At 43.4% G+C, this 18,728-nt stretch overlaps 1 protein-coding gene across 11 annotated transcripts in view; it reads left to right on the forward strand.

The window, feature by feature from the left end:
• The first annotated feature begins 6,798 nt into the window (after positions 1-6,798).
• RUBCN (rubicon autophagy regulator) overlaps positions 6,799-18,728 on the forward strand; it is a 69,602-nt gene continuing 57,672 nt past the window's right edge. For 6 of the 11 annotated variants that reach the window (XM_089680106.1, XM_089680097.1, XM_089680103.1 and 3 more), the window contains exons 1-4: positions 6,799-6,917; positions 13,647-13,800; positions 15,143-15,193; positions 18,450-18,530. In XM_089680106.1, the coding sequence (XP_089536232.1) occupies positions 6,811-6,917; positions 13,647-13,800; positions 15,143-15,193; positions 18,450-18,530 (393 nt within the window). In that variant the 5' untranslated portion in view covers positions 6,799-6,810. The remainder of the gene's footprint in view (positions 6,918-13,646; positions 13,801-15,142; positions 15,194-18,449; positions 18,531-18,728) is intronic. The other 5 variants (XM_089680101.1, XM_089680107.1, XM_089680108.1 and 2 more) reach the window with 1 other exon arrangement.

An 18,728-nucleotide genomic window follows, 5' to 3' on the forward strand; every position in this document is an offset into this window, starting at 1 on the left:
TCAGTGGGAGGAATAATGTATCATCATTCATGTCAGTGGGAGGAATAGTGCCCCATCATTGGTGTCAGTGGGAGGAATAGTGCCCCATCATTGGTGTCAGTGGCAGGAACTATACCTCACTGTTGCTGACAGTAGGGGGAATAATGGCCCAAGGGCCATATAAAAGCAAGCAAGGGCTGCATCTGGCCCCCGGGCCACAGTTTGGAGACCACTGTGATAGACCAACACAAAGTAGCACATAATTGTGAAGTGGAAGGAAAATGATCAATGGTTTTCAAAATGTTTTACAAGTATATATCTGAAATGTGTGGTGTGCATTTGTATTCAGCCCCCTTTACTCTGATACCCCTAAAATCTAGTGGAACCAATTGCCTTCAGAAGTCACCTAATTAGTAAATAGAGTCTACCTGTGTGTAATTTAATCTCAGTATAAATACAGCTGTTCTGTGAAGTCCTCAGAGGTTTGTTAGAGAACATTAGTGAACAAACAGCATCGTGAAGGCCAAGGAACACACCAGACATGTCAGGGATAAAGTTGTGGCGAAGTTTAAAGTATGGTGAGGTTATAAAAAAATATCCTAAGCTTTGAAAATCTCACAGAACACTGTTCAATCTATCATCCGAAAATCGAAAGAGTATGGCACAACTGCAAACCTACCAAGTCATGGCCGTCCACCTAAACTGACAGGCCGGGCAAGGAGAGCATTAATGAGAGAAGCAGCCAAGAGGCCCATAGTAACTCTGGAGGAGCTGCAGAGATCTACAGCTCATATGGGAGAATCTGTCCACAGGACAACTATTAGTCATGCACTCCACAAATCTGGCCTTTATAGAAGAGTGTCAAGAAGAAAGCCATTGTTGAAAGAAAGCAATAAGTCCTCTTTGCAGTTTATCTAATCTGCTGACAGCCTAAAGATTTACCGCTGCTCAGGGACTCTGGGCTTCAGCAAAATGGCAGTCTTTGGTAAGAAGAAACAGGAACAATGCTGGAGACAATTTACAGCACACACTAATTTTGGTAGCATAATTATTAATGTGGAATGCTAATTAATTATTTTTGTCAAGTTGTTATGGGTAAAATTTCTGCTTGGAAGTGGTAGTAAACCGTGGCCTTTAAAAAAAAAAAAAAAAAAACCTTGCAAGGCAATGGCATGATTTGCTAGTGCATCACATACTGGCAAATTATGAGATACTTATCTTAGAACAAAGCCCTCCAGTGGTGCGTGCATGGGTACGAAGTCCCTTCAAAGCATATGTGCCGGTGACTTCGTTGGCTGCATGCAGTCTTATTATATGCTTACCTGTAGATACAACCTCAAAGGCAGAGTTTACTACCACTTTAAGCAGTCATTTTCTCTTACTCGGTCTCTCTCTCCTTGGGAGCACCACAGAGTTGGGACTCAGATATATTATATCTGCAGCATTCTGCTCTATTCACACTGAAAGGTGAAGAACCCACTCTGTGAGCCAAGATTAACCGCTTGATTTTGCATTTCCGGGTAGGGGGTGCTACCCGTGCCGCCATTGGCGGCCTCAGCTGTCAATCACCAGGTGCCGGCCGGTGATTCCCCACCGGCACCTAGTGATCGCCGAGTATCACTGACGGGGTCTGTATGTAAGCAATACAGATCTCTCCCCTGTCAGCTCCTGCACACTGCTTTGTATTGCTCTGCATAGCAGAGCAATACATAGCAATGTGCTTACACTGTAAACTTAACACATAACACACAGTAAAACACACACAGCACACAGTTAACCCTTTGATCGTCCCAGATGTTAACCCTTCCTGCCCAGTGTCATTAGTACAGTGTCAGTGCTTTTTATTAGCACTGATCGCTGTATTAGCATCACTGAGGGTGTCAGTGACAGTTAGTCAGTTCGCTCTCAGTGTCAGAATGCCCACCACAGTCCCACTATAAGTGTGTGTTTTGCTAATTGCTGCCAATACTAGCATTAAAAAAAAATTCCAGTATATACCGCCATTTGTAGATGCTATAACTTTCACATAAACCAATTAATTTACACATATTGGGATTTTATTTGGATTTTTTTTTTCAGATGTAGCAGAATACATTTTGGTCTAAATTTATGACAGAATTACCGTATTTTTCGCCGTATAAGACGCACCTGACCATAAGACGCACCTAGGTTTTAGAGGCAGAAAACAGGAAAAAAAAAATTCTGAACTAATGGACTGCAGACACAGTACAGGAGATGACCAGAGACTGCGGACAGCACAGGGATGACCAGAGACTGCGGACAGCACAGGGATGACCAGAGACTGCGGACAGCACAGGGATGACCACAGACTGCGGACAGTACAGATGACTGCTGACCTTTGGGGAGGTGGGGAGCGGGTACCTGAATTTGACAGGTACCCGCTCTTACTTCCGCAGAGTTTTTGTTTGATCTTACCTGTTCCTCGATCCAGCCGCGCGCTGTCTTCCCGGCTTCTGTAATGGTGCTCGGCATGACAGCCGGGTGCCCAGTGCGCATGAGCGAGAAGCACTTGCGCTTTGTGATTGGTCCGGCGGCTTCTGGGATCTGTCATGTGTCCCAGGTACCACCTTACCATTCACAAAAAGCACCGCTTCTTGCGCATGCGCACTGGGCACCCGGCTGTCATGCCCAGTGCCCACACTACAGAAGCCGGGAAGACAGCACGCCGCTGGATAGAGGAACAGGTAAGGTCCCGCTGCAGAGCTGAGCGGCCGGCCCGGTATTCTGACACGGCCACGGTGGAAATACCGGACCGGCTGCTCCATATTCGCCTTATAAGACGCATTATAAGACGCACTGACATTTCCCCCCCAGTTTTGGGGAAGAAAAAGTGCGTTTTATACGGCGAAAAATACGGTAGTTTTTTTTACTGGAGATGTTTAATAGCAAAAAGTCAAAAATATGTTTTTTTTCTCAAAATTGTTGGCATTTTTTTGTTTTATAGTGCAAAAAATAAAAAACGCAGAGGTGATCAAATACCACTGAAAGTTTGTGGGAAAAAAAAGACATAAACTTAATTTGGGTGCAGCGTTGCATGACTGCGCAATTGTCAGTTAAATTAATGCAGCGCCGTATTGCAAAAAATGGCCTGGTCAGGAGAGGGGGTAAATCCTCTGGAGGGCAAGTGGTTAGTTAACAAGGCTCCTTCTACAGTAAACGAGTCTCTCCTTTCAAGTCCCACTCCATAGCTCTACCCAGCTGGGCATGCTCCTTGCAGTTGCTCTCCTGGTTTCTGACTTTCCCATAAGGAATTAAGCCTCCAGCTCATGATTTTCCTTTAGTTGTTTCAGAGACAGGACTACTACAGCTGCTCCAACTGAATTCTTTACACTTCTCCTGGGACTTCTGCCCTGAGCAGGATCTTGGCTGTGCTGACTACATCTGCATATAGGTGTTGGGTATTTGGCTCCCATGCCCCATCTGTACTAAGGCTGCTCTCCAGCTGGATTAGATATGGGGACCTGACTCACACATGACATCACTGCAGGAGGGACTTCTCCAAAAGGGGAGCTATCACTTGCTTGTAACCTTTCCTTTTACCATACTATTTTAGGGCAGAACTACCTAGTGGCAGACTAGACAACTGCACTACACCAACCTAGGACTAGCCTTGCAGCAATGAGCACATGGAAGGGCACGGCATGTCAAAAAACAAACATAAATTCCCAGCTCACTTACCAGCCAGCCTGCAACAAAACCAAACTGACCCTGTCTAACAGTTCTCATTAAAAATAAGGGGTTTACTTTTCACACATTTGCAAATATACCCACATGGAAGAAAAATATCTTTGAAATATATTTTATGTACCCAAAGAACCCCCAGTGGGACTTTCATGCAGCAATAGGATCATACCTATATTGAAAAAGACATTTGGTTAAAAAAGATTTTTATCAACTTTATTACACACACATTTCCATTGTAATGTTAAATACATGATTTCTAAAAAGAATATTGCTCTGACAGTATTCTTACAAGAATATGAAACCACACAGAAAAGAAAGAAAAAAAACCCTGTCGTGTTTTGATCATTCTATATTCTAGATCTTCCTCAGGGGGCATGATAAACAAAGGACTTTCTAGTAAATATATAAACAATCATAAATGAATATACCAAATATAAACAGATAACCCAAAAAATGTTTTCACATAACCAAAGATTTTTTTACTTACAAAAAGCATATGTCTTACTGTAGAGAGTACAGTAAGTACACAATACAGACAGTAGAGGGCAGCAGATCAGAAAAATCCAATATTAAGATAGTATTTAAAAAAACACTTACCAATTAACTCTTCTACCAGGGTACATCTATCAACAGCAGATTGGTTGGCCCTTTATCCAGTGCTGTTCATAAAAGGCACTGGATATATAGCCTTCAGATGGCTGATCTGCCTGGGGGTCACTGTGATCCCAGTTGACATTCATTAGACAGATGGGAACACAGGCATTTGACCCAGCCAATTCAAGGAACTGAGTACCATGTGATCAGATTTCTTTGATTGGGCATCACAGCAATCACATGGTATAGTTTACAGTGCTGAGTCCTCCCCTTACAACAGGGAAAGGAGAAATATCGTAGTAATTGTGAATGGGGATAGAATTAAAGTGTTACTAAACCCAGGACCCTGCATTCACTATATCTGGTCTCCAACAGTACACAGAACATGGAAATGCAATTATTTTAGTAAATATAAACTGATAAATACATTTTCTTATCAGCAGTATATAGCAGTTTTGGGACTTCTACCAGTGCATTGGTTAAAGCTTGTAGGAGGAGTTTTCATTCTGCTCTGGCTGTCCTGTGAGGCTGCATGACTTCTGACCCTCTGTCTGGACAGTACTGAAGTCCTGATTGGCCTTGTGCTGATTACATGCAGTCTCCCTAAAAAGAAAACAGAAAAATAAATCTAGCAATACACACCAAACTGAGCATGTGCAGACTTGTCACTGCCGCTTAACTATGGCAGATGGATTAGGGACAGTAAAAGAAGGGGAAGATCAGAAAATCAGGATCAAGCATCCCTTTTACAAAATGTGGAGGATTAACCCCTTAGTTTCCACAGTGAGTATAACAAGCATGTTTTACTGCATATACAGACTGATTTTACTGTTGTGGGTTTAGTAACACTTTAATGGATCAGCAGCTGCAGATTCCTTCATTCTGTGGCAGTGACACTGGAGTCATTTTTATTAACCCTTTCCTGCCCTCTCCTTCACATACTATCTTCAATATCATCCCTAGTGACCTGTGCATTAACCCATCACCTCCCTTATCCTGCCCATCTGAACATTAACCCCTTCATCTCCATCCAGACACTGAATGTGACAAGTATGTTAACCCCTTTACTACATCCTTCCTGTGTGCATGACCTAAACATTAATGTACCTATAGTGCACCATTCTCACGCTCCATCTTTAACCCCCTCAGTACCCGCATGTGTCTTCATTTCCAAAAAAATTACATCGTCTTGGGGTGTTTGCTTTCATATCAGGGTTTTCGTACTTTTCTGACATTTTTTATTTTAGCAGGAATTAAAAGGTTTTTTTCAAAATTTTGGTCATTTTTCCTTTTTGTAAAACAAGAAACAAAACAATATTATTATGCAATGCTTTATATGTATTTTTGAAATTCACATCAGTCCCTAACCATCAAGGGGCATATAATCTAAGGTCTCTAAACTTACATTCATACATACACATATTAGGGACATTTTAGACAGGAACCTATTAACCTTCCAGCATGTCTTTGGAGTGTGGGAGGAAACCCTTGCAGGCTCAGGGAGAACATGCAAACTCCAGGCAGGAGGTGCCATGGTTGGGATTTGAACTGACAACCCTTGTACTGCCAGCTGGAAGTGCTAACCATTTAGCCACTGTGCAGCACAAAACAAACCACAAGAAAAAGTGGTTATTATAGCAGAACTGCACCCCAAAAGAGAAGTCCTGCTTCTCTGTGGGCAGCACAGTGGCTAATTGGTTAGCACTTCCGCCTGGGTTGTTGGTTTGAAACCCAACCACGGCACCACCTGCCTGGAGTTTGCATGTTCTCCCTGTGCCTGCGTGGGTTTCCTCCAGGTACTCCGGTTTCCTCCCACACTCCAAAGACATGCTGGTAGATTAATTGGCTCCTGTCTAAATTGTCCCTAGTACGTGTATGTATGAATGTAAGTTAGGGATCTTAGATTGTACGCCTCTTCAGGGTTAGGGACTTATGTCAATGTACAAAATATACAGTATATGTAAAGCGCAGCCCTGCGTTGGTTTCCTCTGGATACTCCAGTTTCCTCCCACACTCCAAAGACATGCTGGTAGGTGAATTGGCTCCTGTCTAAATTGGCCCTAGTATGTGTGTGTATGAATGTGAGTTAGGGACCTTAGATTGTACACCCCTTGAGGGTTAGGGACTGATGTGAATGTACAATATATACAGTATATGTAAAGTGCAGTGTAAATTGACGGTGCTATATAAGTACCTGTAATAAATACATTTTCTGTCAATCCCCTCCTTCAACTTTTGGACACTTTTGTGAGGGGGAAGGGGGGATGTCACACGGCTGAATAGCAGTGACAAGGTGAATCAGCCTATGGTGTGCACTCTGACATCTTTAGGAAAGGGTGGCTCTGCATTCCTTATTGATTAGTCAGAGCAATCCAAAGTTTCCATAGGTACAGCGCCCCTAGCGGCACACATACACATTGCAGGGGTTTTGCCTAGTTTGGGCGGAAGGAGCGACGTCTGAAGTTTTGGGCGGGGCTCGGGATGGCTGAGCGTGTGATGCTGGGGGAGGGGCCTTGGATGGCTCAGCGTGTGATGCTAGGGGAGGGGCCCGGTCAGGCTTCGCTGTGTTTTGACGTGAGATGGAAAGTGTCGGGTGGAGACATGGAGATCGGCGGCCTGCACCGGGAGCGATGCGAGGGGTGAGTGACAACACGGGGACAGGTCCGGTCAATGGATCTGCTGAGCTGTAGTCCACAGACAGAGCTGGAGTGCTGGTCATGTGTCCCATCCCCCATCGGACACTGAGGAGGAATGTGAGCCGGGCTAGGTGGATGGATGGGGAGGGCGGCCTGCTATTTGCCCTTCATGTGTTTAGCAGAGTCTGGTGACCCTGACTCATGGGCCCCTTCTATAATGATCAGGTGCAGACAGCTGGGGGTGTGGTTGGCCTTAGCAACCAATGGGGTGCCTGGTGATTCCCTGTGTTTCCAGAGCAGCACATGTCATCTCCTCTGCAAAATGGCCCAGGAGATGTGAGATCACACAACATTGCTGGCAATGACATGCGATCCTTCATCAAGTCCTTTAATGGCATCCAATAGAAGGTGCACCTTGCTGTAGTGAGGAGTGTGATCTGTACAGGGGTGGGAAGATGATGGCCCCCTCCAGCTGTTACACAGACCCAGGCCCTGCATGGTGTCATAACTCATCACCAGGTGCCACTGGGCACATTGCATGTTGGAGATTGGGTAGGCTTGGCTTGTGCTGGTTAAATGGTTAATGGCAAAGGTCATAAGTGACAGTACCCACCAGGGTGTCACTACCTGCCCCGATCTGCTATAACTGCCGGGAAGGTTTATAAAAGCTGGAAAGTGGAAAATCTGGTTCATCTCTGCATAGAAACCAATCAGCTTCCAGGATTTATTGTTAAAGCTTCATTGAGCAGGTTGGAGTTAGAAGCTGATTGGCTACTTTGCACAGCTGCACCAGATTCTGAGTGCTCCAGTTTTAGTAAATCTCCCCCAGCTATGACCACCCACCATAACCCGTTGAGGCATGGACTCCACTAGACCTCTGATGATATGCTGTAGTATCTGGCACCAAGCCGTCACTAGCAGATCTAGATCCTGTGAGGTGGAAACGCCATGGTTCAGGCTTTCCAGCACATTTCATGGATGCTCTATTGGATTAAGATCTGGAGATTTTGGAGACCAAGTCAACATCCCCAACTCATTGTGTTCCTCAAACCATGCTTGATTCATCAGACCAGGCCATCTTCTTCCATTGCACTGTGGTCCAGTTCTGCACATTGTAGACACTTTTGGCTTTGGACACAGGTCACCATGGACACCCTCATTGTTCTGTGGCTACACTGCACCATGTACAGCAAATTGCAATGCACTGTGTTCTGACACCTCTCTATCAGAACCAGCATTAAGGTTGTTGTAAAGGCTCAAGGGTTTTTACCTTCACGTATTCTGTGCATGAAGGTGAAAAAACTTCTGTGTGCAGCAGCCCCCCCTGCCCCCCGGTACTTACCTGGGCCTCATCACAATACAGATATTTTTTTCAAGATCCTCAGTTCTCCAGGGACTCTCTATTCTTATTAGCTGAGACAGCAGTGGGAGCCGTGGGCAATCAGAGACAGCAAGCCAATGAGGAGGGGGTGGGGCTGAGGCACAGTTCTGTCTGTGAATGGACACAGAGCAGCAGCTCAGGAGTGAGCCTGCTTGGGTGTCCCCATAGCAAGCTTCTTGCTTTGGGGGCACTTGGCAGGAGGGAGGAGCCAAGAGCACTGGTGAGGGGACCTGAGAAGAGGAGGATCCAGGCTGCTCTGTGCAAAGCCACTGCACACAGCAGGTAGGTATAGAAATGTTTTTCTTTTTAATTGCCTTTAATATCACTAACTTGTTCAGCAATTTGAACTACAGTAGCTCTTCTATTAGATCAGACTACACAGGCCAGCCTTCGCTTTCCACTTGCATCAATAAGCAATGGCTGCCCACAAATCTGTCGGTGGTTCACTGGTTTTCCTTCATTGGACCACGTTTGGGAGGTCCTGACTACTGCAGTCCCCGAACATTCCACAAGAGCTGCCATTCTGGAGATGCTCTGACTCAGTCACCCAGCCATTACAATTTGGCCCTTGTCAAAGTCACTCAAATCCTCTCACTTTCCCCTTTTTTTTTTTTTTTCTGCTTTCAACACATCAGCTTTAGGGACAATATGTTCACTTGCTGCCTAATATATCCTACCCATGTACAGGTGCCATTGTACCGAGATAATCATTGTTATGCACAGGGGCCATGATCCGTGTATTTATTTTCCATGGACAGATGATATTATTATACAGGATTTATATAGCACCAACAGTTTGCTCAGAGACAATACAGCAACAATACAGTTCAATGCAAGAGGGTTAGGATGGCCCTGCTCCTTGGAGCTTACAATCTAGGAGGGAGGGATTGGATCCAGCTGTCAGATCAGAGGGTGACACCATCAGCTGATGATGCAGTATAGAGCACATTAGCATTGTGAGCGATGCTGTACAGTGTCATCTGATTGGAAGCTCTTTGGATCTGTCACTTACCATGTACAATGCAGTGAGATCTTATTCAGTATATCACATTGTTTACATTTTTTTTTTACTTTACAAAGTTACAGTCCATTCAATTTTCTGTACTGCAGTGCAATGCGTTGTTGTGTGATCACTTGCACTGCCAGAAAAATACAACGTTGTGATGTGACAACCTGCGGTGCTAGTGAACTGCGGCGTTGTGGTGTGACAACCTGCGGTGCTAGTAAAAAGCAGCGTTGTGATGTGACAACCAGCGGTGCTAGTGAAATGCAGCTTTGTGATGTGACAACCTGTGGTGCTAGTGAAATGCAGCGTTGTGATGTGACAACCTGTGGTGCTAGTGAAATGCAGCGTTGTGATGTGACAACCTGCGGTGCTAGTAAAAAGCAGCGTTGTGATGTGACAACCAGCGGTGCTAGTGAAATGCAGCTTTGTGATGTGACAACCTGTGGTGCTAGTGAAATGTAGCTTTGTGATGTGACAACCTGTGGTGCTAGTGAAATGCAGCGTTGTGATGTGACAACCTGCGGTGCTAGTAAAAAGTAGCGTTGTGATGTGACAACATGCGGTGCTAGTGAAATGCAGCGTTGTGATGTGACAACATGCGGTGCTAGTGAAATGCAGCGTTGTGATGTGACAACATGCGGTGCTAGTGAAATGCAGCGTTGTGATGTGACAACCAGCGGTGCTAGTGAAATGCAGCGTTGTGATGTGACAACCTGCGGTGCTAGTGAAATGCAGCGTTGTGATGTGACAACCAGCGGTGCTAGTGAAATGCAGCGTTGTGATGTGACAACATGCGGTGCTAGTGAAATGCAGCGTTGTGATGTGACAACCAGCGGTGCTAGTATAAAGCAACGTTGTGATGTGACAACCTGCGGTGCTAGTGAAATGCAGCGTTGTGATGTGACAACCTGCGGTGCTAGTGAAATGCGGCGTTGTGATGTGACAACTTGCGGTGCTAGTGAAATGCGGCGTCGTGATGTGACAACCTGCCATGCTAGTGAAATGCGGTGTCGTGATGTGATAACCTGCGGTGTTAGTGAAATGCGGCGTCGTGATGTGATAACCTGCGGTGCTAGTGAAATGCGGCGTCGTGATGTGATAACCTGTGGTGCTAGTGAAATGCGGCGTCGTGATGTGATAACCTGCGGTGCTAGTGAAATGCGGCGTCGTGATGTGACAACCTGCGGTGCTAGTGAAATGCTGCGTCGTGATGTGACAACCTGCGGTGCTAGTGAAATGCGGCGTCGTGATGTGACAACCTGCGGTGCTAGTGAAATGCTGCGTCGTGATGTGACAACCTGCGGTGCTAGTGAAATGCGGCGTCGTGATGTGACAACCTGCGGTGCTAGTGAAATGCGGCGTCGTGATGTGACAACCTGCGGTGCTAGTGAAATGCGGCGTCGTGATGTGAAAACCTGCGGTGCTAGTGAAATGCAGAGTTGTGATGTGAACGGTACACATGAAAAGTAGTTGTTTTCTATGTGTCCTTGCAGTGACTATCATTGATCAGATGCAGAAGAACACCAGTCACCACACCCAGTGTGAACAGGCTCTAAACACATGTATGTCATTATGGGGTATGAATGAGACCTTAGGCTACTTTCACACTTGACTATTCTTTAAAGCAATCTGCAGTGGTTTGTTTTTTGAGTGTGATTGTGTTCAGGAAGAGATTCTGCCACCTCTTGAATGCTTGATGTTATTATATTTACACTGGGACTAATGCACTGCAACCAACAGCCACGTTTTTGGCTAGCAGTTACAGTTCAGCCCTGATGACTTGAATGGGTGTGTTTGACAGGTAGTGCAGCTTGTTAGCTCAACATACTGCATTAAATTTAATGCAAAGCATGTGAACAACCACTCCAGGTGGGTGTCTCAAACTCCTGTTTTTACCAGCTCCAGCCACCCATGCGGGAGTAATATTGTTGCATTGCATCCCTATAGTTAGTAGGAGAAGAAATAGTGCTTCCATCATTGGTATCGTTGGGAGAAATAATGTTCCATCATTGGTGTCTTTGGGAGTAATAATGCTCTCATCATTGGTGTCATTGAGAGTAATAGTGCTCCCATTGTTGGTGTCATTGAGAGTAATAGTGCTCCCATTGTTGGTGTCATTGGGAGGAATAGCGCTCCCATTGTTGGGGTCATTGGGAGGAATAGCGCTCCCATCGTTGGGGTCATTGGGAGGAATAGCGCTCCCATCGTTGGGAGGAATAGCGCTCCCATCGTTGGGCTCATTGGGAGGAATAGCGGTCCCATCGTTGGGCTCATTGGGAGGAATAGTGCTCCCATCGTTGGGGTCATTGGGAGGAATAGCACTCCCATCGTTGGGGTCATTGGGAGGAATAGCGCTCCCATCGTTGGGGTCATTGGGAGGAATAGCGCTCCCATCGTTGGGGTCACAAGAGCCAGGTAAAGGCAAGCAAAGGGATGCATCCAGCCCATAGGCCAAAGTTTGCAGACCACTGCCTTACACAATGAAAAGAGAAATCTATTTTGCTGCTGTGACGGATTTCCTTATTTCCCTTTATTCCACTAGTTTTCACAATCACCCTCAGTCTGAGTTCTTCTGTGATATAATCAGTTACTGCTTCAGACTTTTGAAACCTTTTCACTATGTTCTCTTCTGTGATGTTTATCCAGGCAAAATGGTGAGCATGGGCACATTCCGTAATCCTTCTCCGCACGATCCAAAATGGCAATAAACCATTCTGGCTTATGTCCAATACACTTTACATTTTGTTTAGGTTCCTCTGTCTGAAACTTGGTGTCAGTACAAAGTCATGCAGCCAAAGGTGACACAAGGTGACATCAGTTTCACAGGTCACTAGTCTGGAGGTTTCCTTTAGAGGAGCAATCTACTCAGCAAACCGAGGGAGTCTCAGGCTATGTTTCCGGAGTGCTTTTTTTGGTGCAGGGTTCTGCTGGGGTGGGCTTTTGTGAGTAAATGTTCTTTATTGTTAGATGTGGAGAGAATCTAAAGGACAGACTGTTATACTGACAAAACAATGCAGAGGTGAGCAAAATGTAAGGAAACTGACCACAGAGGAGTGCAGGACAACGAGCGCTCCAAGCTTCTATCTGCATCCTCGGCCCTGTATCAAACAGGTGTATATTTAGGTGCTATGAATAGTGAGTGTATAAGAAAAAACAAGGAAACAGATTTAACAATTGAAAAGAAAAAAAGGGGAAGAAGTAAAAAAGAAGTTGAAAGATAAACAATAAACAATGAAAGATAGAAAACGAGTGCAAAATACATATATATATATATATATATATCTCTATATATCTATATATATATATATATCTTACAGACGTTCCATTGCAGTGGAATAACTGCAGTCTGCCCCCACATAGCAAAGATTCCCCTTTACTTCCTGTTTAACCACTCGAAGACCAGGCCTATTCTGACACTTTATAATTACATGTAAAAATCTGTATTTTTTGTTCCATAGTATTTTCAAAACTTTAAAGCCTAAGTTTAGTAAAAAAAAAAACACAAGAGACATTACTTACAGTCAGTGTCCTTTTCGCTTCTGGCTGCAGAATTTGTTCAGCTCTTCCGTCCTCCGATCCCAGCCATTGCAGCTGTAATCTTCTGGTGCTGTGGGGGTTAATAGAGCAGAAGAACCTGTCATAGCCACTCATCAAGAGTGCCTGCCTTTTCTGCCAACCTCCTCCATTCATACTACAGCTTCTGTGAATGGAGGGGGGCCTTCATTCATCTGCTCATCTTTCATTCATAGATCATTTTTCATTTATAGAAGCGATACATAATACAGTTTTTATGAACGGAGGGGGCGGGTGGAAAGGGCGAGCATGGTCAGGCACTATTGATGAGTACATATAACAGGTTCCTTGGCTCTTCTAACCCCCCTTTGCAAAGGATCACAGCAGTGGGGTGCTAATTCTGCATCCATGAGCACTAGGGACACATTGCATTGACTATGAGTAATGTCCCTTGTGTGAGATAGATAGAGATATATATATATAATTTAAACCCTCTTTGACTAAATGCCAGGAGTTAACATTTTCCTTTCCTTAAACTTTGTTTATGATGCCAGGTGTACAGAATCATGGGGGTAACCTTGCAAACTGAGCTTTTATTTTCTATTCCATCTTTCACACCAGACAGTGTCTTTTAGAGAGACATCTCCTTTGAAATCTGTTTGTTTTCTGAGACTGCATATAAGGACATATGGCTCACTGTGGTTCTGAGAACTCTGTTGGTGACCTGTCAAACAAATTGGCAAAGTCAGCAAGATCATGACCTGCCATACCTTCCTGTTTAACTGTGTCCATTTCCTCTGTCCTCACAAAATCTTTCTCTGGAACCCAACAGGGATGAACACTGGAGACTTCTGGATAATCTGAAAACCACGGTGGAAGGGCTTGTCTCTGGAAACAGCCGCAATGTGTGGTCTAAGTATGGAGGTCTGCAGAGGCTTTGTCGAGATATGAGCAGTATTCTACAGCACGGCCTCCTCTGTGATCAGGTAATCTATAACAGACGTGCCTCTGTCAGCATTGCTAAGCAATATATAGGTTACCATTTAAACTGGGGCTGTTATCGTTATCACAGGAGTGAAAATAGCTTGGTCATATCCTTTACCTGCACACTACTGCTAACAACTGCTCCTAAATTAGCACTGAAGGCTACAAAATGTTATCATCTTAGCTTTACAGTTCTTACGTCAGTGACAAGATACATCTTTAGAACAGAAACTCAGATTACCTCTAGAATCTGGCACTTCCTTGACCGATAAAGAGAATTTTTATATGCTTTGTGGAATAAAGTTGCGTATACACCAGGGCTGAAAGCGTATGTCAAGGTAAAATAATAAAAAAAAAAAAAACCCAGTACATATCCGGAATACATGCACATTGCTCCCATATTTTATCGCTTTCAGCACACCGCATATACAGAAAATGAAGGGCTTTTGTGTATGGGCATAGTTAATTACTGGTGTTTTTACACAGGATCTTGCTGGCAGAAAGATCCTGTGTGGAAGATGCATATATACGAGTGTAAAATTGTTCTAGTTCCTAGAATGCTCTGTTTGCATGTAAATAGATTTACATATTAACATGTACATGTGATTACACATATACAGATGCCTACACACATAGTTTACTAACCACAGCCACAAATTTTTCAACTTTTGTTTTCGGATCTCAATGCAGTGTAGTTTTACTGATCTTTATGGACCACGTGTATTGACTCCTAGATAACAATGCACTGCATTCAGATGGTAAAAAGTCCCAAAAATCCTGTACGAGTAATTTCCTGCACCCATGTGCATGGATCCTAACTGTTGTTATGGCAGAAATATAGTATACTCTTGCCACCGACATGACAACACCGCTGTAAATTAAAGCGGAGCTCTACTCAAAATGTAAAAACATAAGTCCGCAGCTACAAACACTGTCATCTTCAAAGTGGGTACCTGACTGTGACAGCTTGCGGCTTGACAGCCGGGTGCCCACTGTGCATGTGCGAGTAGTACTGCGCCTTGTGAATGGTCCCGTAGTCTGCTAGGATCTGTCGCGTGTCCCAGAAGACTACTGGGAGGGAGGACAGCTTCTGCTTCTGATCGCCTAGGCAATCACAGCGGTAGTGGGAGCAGGTCTCCCCCCCCCCCCCCCTCTCCAAAGGTGCCAATCCTTAATGGGTAGCGGGGGACGAGGTCTTAAAGTGGAACGTCTCCTTTTGGGTGGAGCTCCATTTTAATAGGCATGCAGTGTCAGCCCTGCCTACGTATTTTATGATGAATTGTAAAGAACACCATTCCTTATCTTACTGCTCACATCATCTCTATAACTCCTCCTTGTACACAGATAGAGAGCACAGTGGTTTCCTGCTTACAAGATTTCAGTCAAAGTCAACAGGTAATTTTTGCACTTACCAAACAGATTTAAGGAAAACATTTAATGGTATGGTTAGAAGATCAAAGGGGAGTGTATAAGAGATGTTTATTGATGGGATTTACATACTCTTTCACATCATTGTAAATAGAGCTGTGTTCAAATAAAAAAACAAAAAAAACCTTTAGTACATAAATCATTGCATACACACTGCTTGTATAATTACTTGAAACTTAGGGAGGTTTGATAGGCTTACAGAAGCAGGGAGCACAGTGCGGGCCTGACTATTGGGGCGATTATTTATTCATGGTCAAACAAGCAGGTTGATGGTTGGAAGGTGACCTAGAAAACTGCAGAGCTGCAGAACTTAAAATAGAACTATGGATAGAGTTAAGGGAGGGTTATAACCCCTGTCAGATTTTTTTTTCACCCTCTGTGTCCCATTGCAGAGATTTCCCTTCACTTTCTGTCCCATAGCCAAATAGGAAATGAGAGGAAATCCCCAACCAAATTAACCACTTGCTTCCCAAGCCTATTCTGACATTTCTCTCCTACATGTAAAAATCATAATTTTTTTTTGCTAGAAAATTACTCAGAACACCCAAACATTATATTATATTGATGTAATGGTAATAGAAAAAGCACCAAGAATTAAAATAGGAATAGAGCTGCAATCCTAACCAAAAAAAGGTACATGATATAAATAAATAAAGGAATGCGCTAAATGATGAATAAACACAAAAACAAATAATTTGAAATAATAAATAACAAGAAATGATCAAACATAATGTCTGTAATAATTAAATAAGTCCAACCACCATCACAAGTGATAATTGATTCTAAAATCTTGTATAAATCGAAAAAAAACCGTGCAAAAATCCACCACCGAATGAAATGAATAAACTCACCAGAGCTATATGCTGATCAAATTATAAATCAGCATAATAGCAATTGCTTGGGGAGCGATGATCTGTAGAGGTATCCAAAGTATGGGAGCAATACACTGCGATCAGCCAATCAGCACATATGGAACAGCCTTATCAGCAAGTGGTCATCATGTCTCCATAAACATTGGTAATGCTCGGGGAATCAAGAAAGAATATAATGGTGCAGTACGTTTAAAACAAGTATGCTTTATTAAAACATCGATATGCACTCACAAGAAAGGTGTCTAGCCGACACCAGCAATGACCGCCTCTAGAAAGCAGGGACGAACCTCGCTCACTGCAATACCACAGCCGACAGTCTCGAGGAGCGTCCTGACATTACATCCACTAAGCCCTGCCCTACATGTTTCGTCATTCGACGTCCTTATGATTTTACAAGATCATTTCTGGTTTCATTTCAAATTATTTGTTTTTGTGTTTATTGTTTAGTGCATTGCTTTAATTATATTATATTCTAGATATTTTTTTTAAGCTGAGGCCCTAGAGAATAAAGTGGTGGGTATTGCAATTTTTTATGCTACACTGTATTTGCTCAGCGATTCAATTTTTTTTGTCGGTCATCTCTGTGAATTCCAGGCCTGGGCTTCACATGCCAGTAAGCAACAGGGAGGGGTACCCTCCCGCGTCCTGTAAAAGTAAACCAGTGGATTACTTGAAAGAGAATCGCCGGCTGAAAAAAATTATATTGGGATCATGGTTGTAGCATCAACCATGATCCCGGTATTACCACTTCCCTACCAGGACGTACATTCACCAGTCACTTTATTAGGTACGTTTCTAGTCCCTGGTTGGACCCCTTTTGCCTTCAGAACTACCTTAATTCTTGGTGGCATAGATTCAGCAAGGTGTTGGAAACATTCTTCAGAGACTTTGGTCCATATTGATATGAGTTACTGTTGCCTTTCTAGCATCTCAAACCAGTCTGCCCATTCTCCTCTGACTTATGACATCAACAAGGCATTTTCATCCACTCAACTGCAACGCTTACTGGATATTTTCTGTTTTTCGGACCATTCTCTGTAAACCATAAAGATGGTTGTGTGTGAAAATCCCAGTAGATCAGCAGTTTTTGAAATACTCAGACCAGCCCGTCTGGCACCAACAACCAGTTGCTGCCATGTTGATTGGCTGATTAGCAATTTGTGTTCAGTAATTGAAAAGGTGTACCTAATAAAGTTGCAAGTGAGTTTATATATGTTGTTGCTGGTGGGGAAGCCATACCATGGGGACCCCCAGAAACTAATGTCTCCATTAGAATACTAATACTTTTCTGGGGACAAACCAAAATGTGGGATTTTCTTTAACTTTCATTTTCTATGATAATGGTTAACAAGACAAATAAAGCGAGTGAATCTCCCTAACAGGGGCACAGACAACAATAAAAACTGACGTGTTCTAATCCCTCTCCACTTTATCCAAAAACTAAAAAAATGTATTTTAGATTTTTTTTTATTATTCTGCTAATAACACACTTTCTGTCCTAGGGTGACAACAGTAACTCATTTTACTTTATCTATTGAGGTATAGAGTTGTCATCGTACCAAAAGAAGTGTGTTAGAACTACAGAACACATCCACCTTTCCCTATGCCCATAACATGGTTGAATATTGTAGTCCACAGAACTGGACAGAGCTGATGTAGTGTAGTATGACAGAGACCACAAGAAGTTAGGCACATATTGGATTTCTGGCAGGGTCACCAAGTTTTTTTTTTTTTTTTTTTAATTTTGTGCTTGCAGCATTTTTAAATAGTTGAAATGTGGGGAAATGTGCGTGTATTGGAGAGATGTGCTAAATCTTTCTTTTTTGTCAATACATACAGTCAGGTCCATAAATATTGGGACATGGACACAATTCTAACATTTTTGGCTCTATACACCACCACAATGGATTTGACATGAAACGAACAAGATGTGCTTTAACTGCAGACTGTCAGCTTTAATTTGAGGGTATTTACATCCAAATCAGGTGAAAGGTGTAGGAATTACAACAGTTTTTATGGACCTGACTGTACATTTCAAGAGTGACTAGATCCAATGTAAATATTCGTTTCTCCTTACATACGCATTCATTTGAGCGTGCTGAGCAGGGAAGCACACCATTGAACTTGCCATGTTGGTTGCCCTATTTCTCTGTACTCAGTAAAAAACATTAGGAAAATGTTCTATATTTTTCAGCTCACCCAGTCTCCCATTCATGGTGGTTGTCATCCAGTGCCAATGCATGGCCATATTGTCATAGAAATTGGTTGGCTGAAACATTCTGAGGTGTAGGTAGTTATAAAAAAGGTCAAGAAGCTGATTTTCTGAAAATCTCCCTTTTTCCTTTTATTAGGTCTATAAGCAGCATGACTACTGGGACTTTGTGAAGAGCAGTCAGCGATTGTACCCTGGATCTTTACCGCAGGTGGAGCAGGTACTCTTTGGCATTGTCTCTGGTAGTAGAACATATTTTGCATAAAGTGGTTTTAAGTTGGAGCTAGCTTTAGGGTTTAGGGCAACATTCACATTTGTGTATTTGATGGACAGTATGTAGATGTGGGGGTTCTCAGCGATAAGCTTTGGGAAGCTATCTGCTCCACCAACTAATTGCAGGCATTGCGCCCAGTGTGGA

Source organism: Staurois parvus, unplaced genomic scaffold (assembly GCF_062004578.1).
Source record: "Staurois parvus isolate SC_StPar_1 unplaced genomic scaffold, SC_StPar_1.0 ptg000235l, whole genome shotgun sequence".
NCBI lineage: Eukaryota > Metazoa > Chordata > Amphibia > Anura > Ranidae > Staurois > Staurois parvus.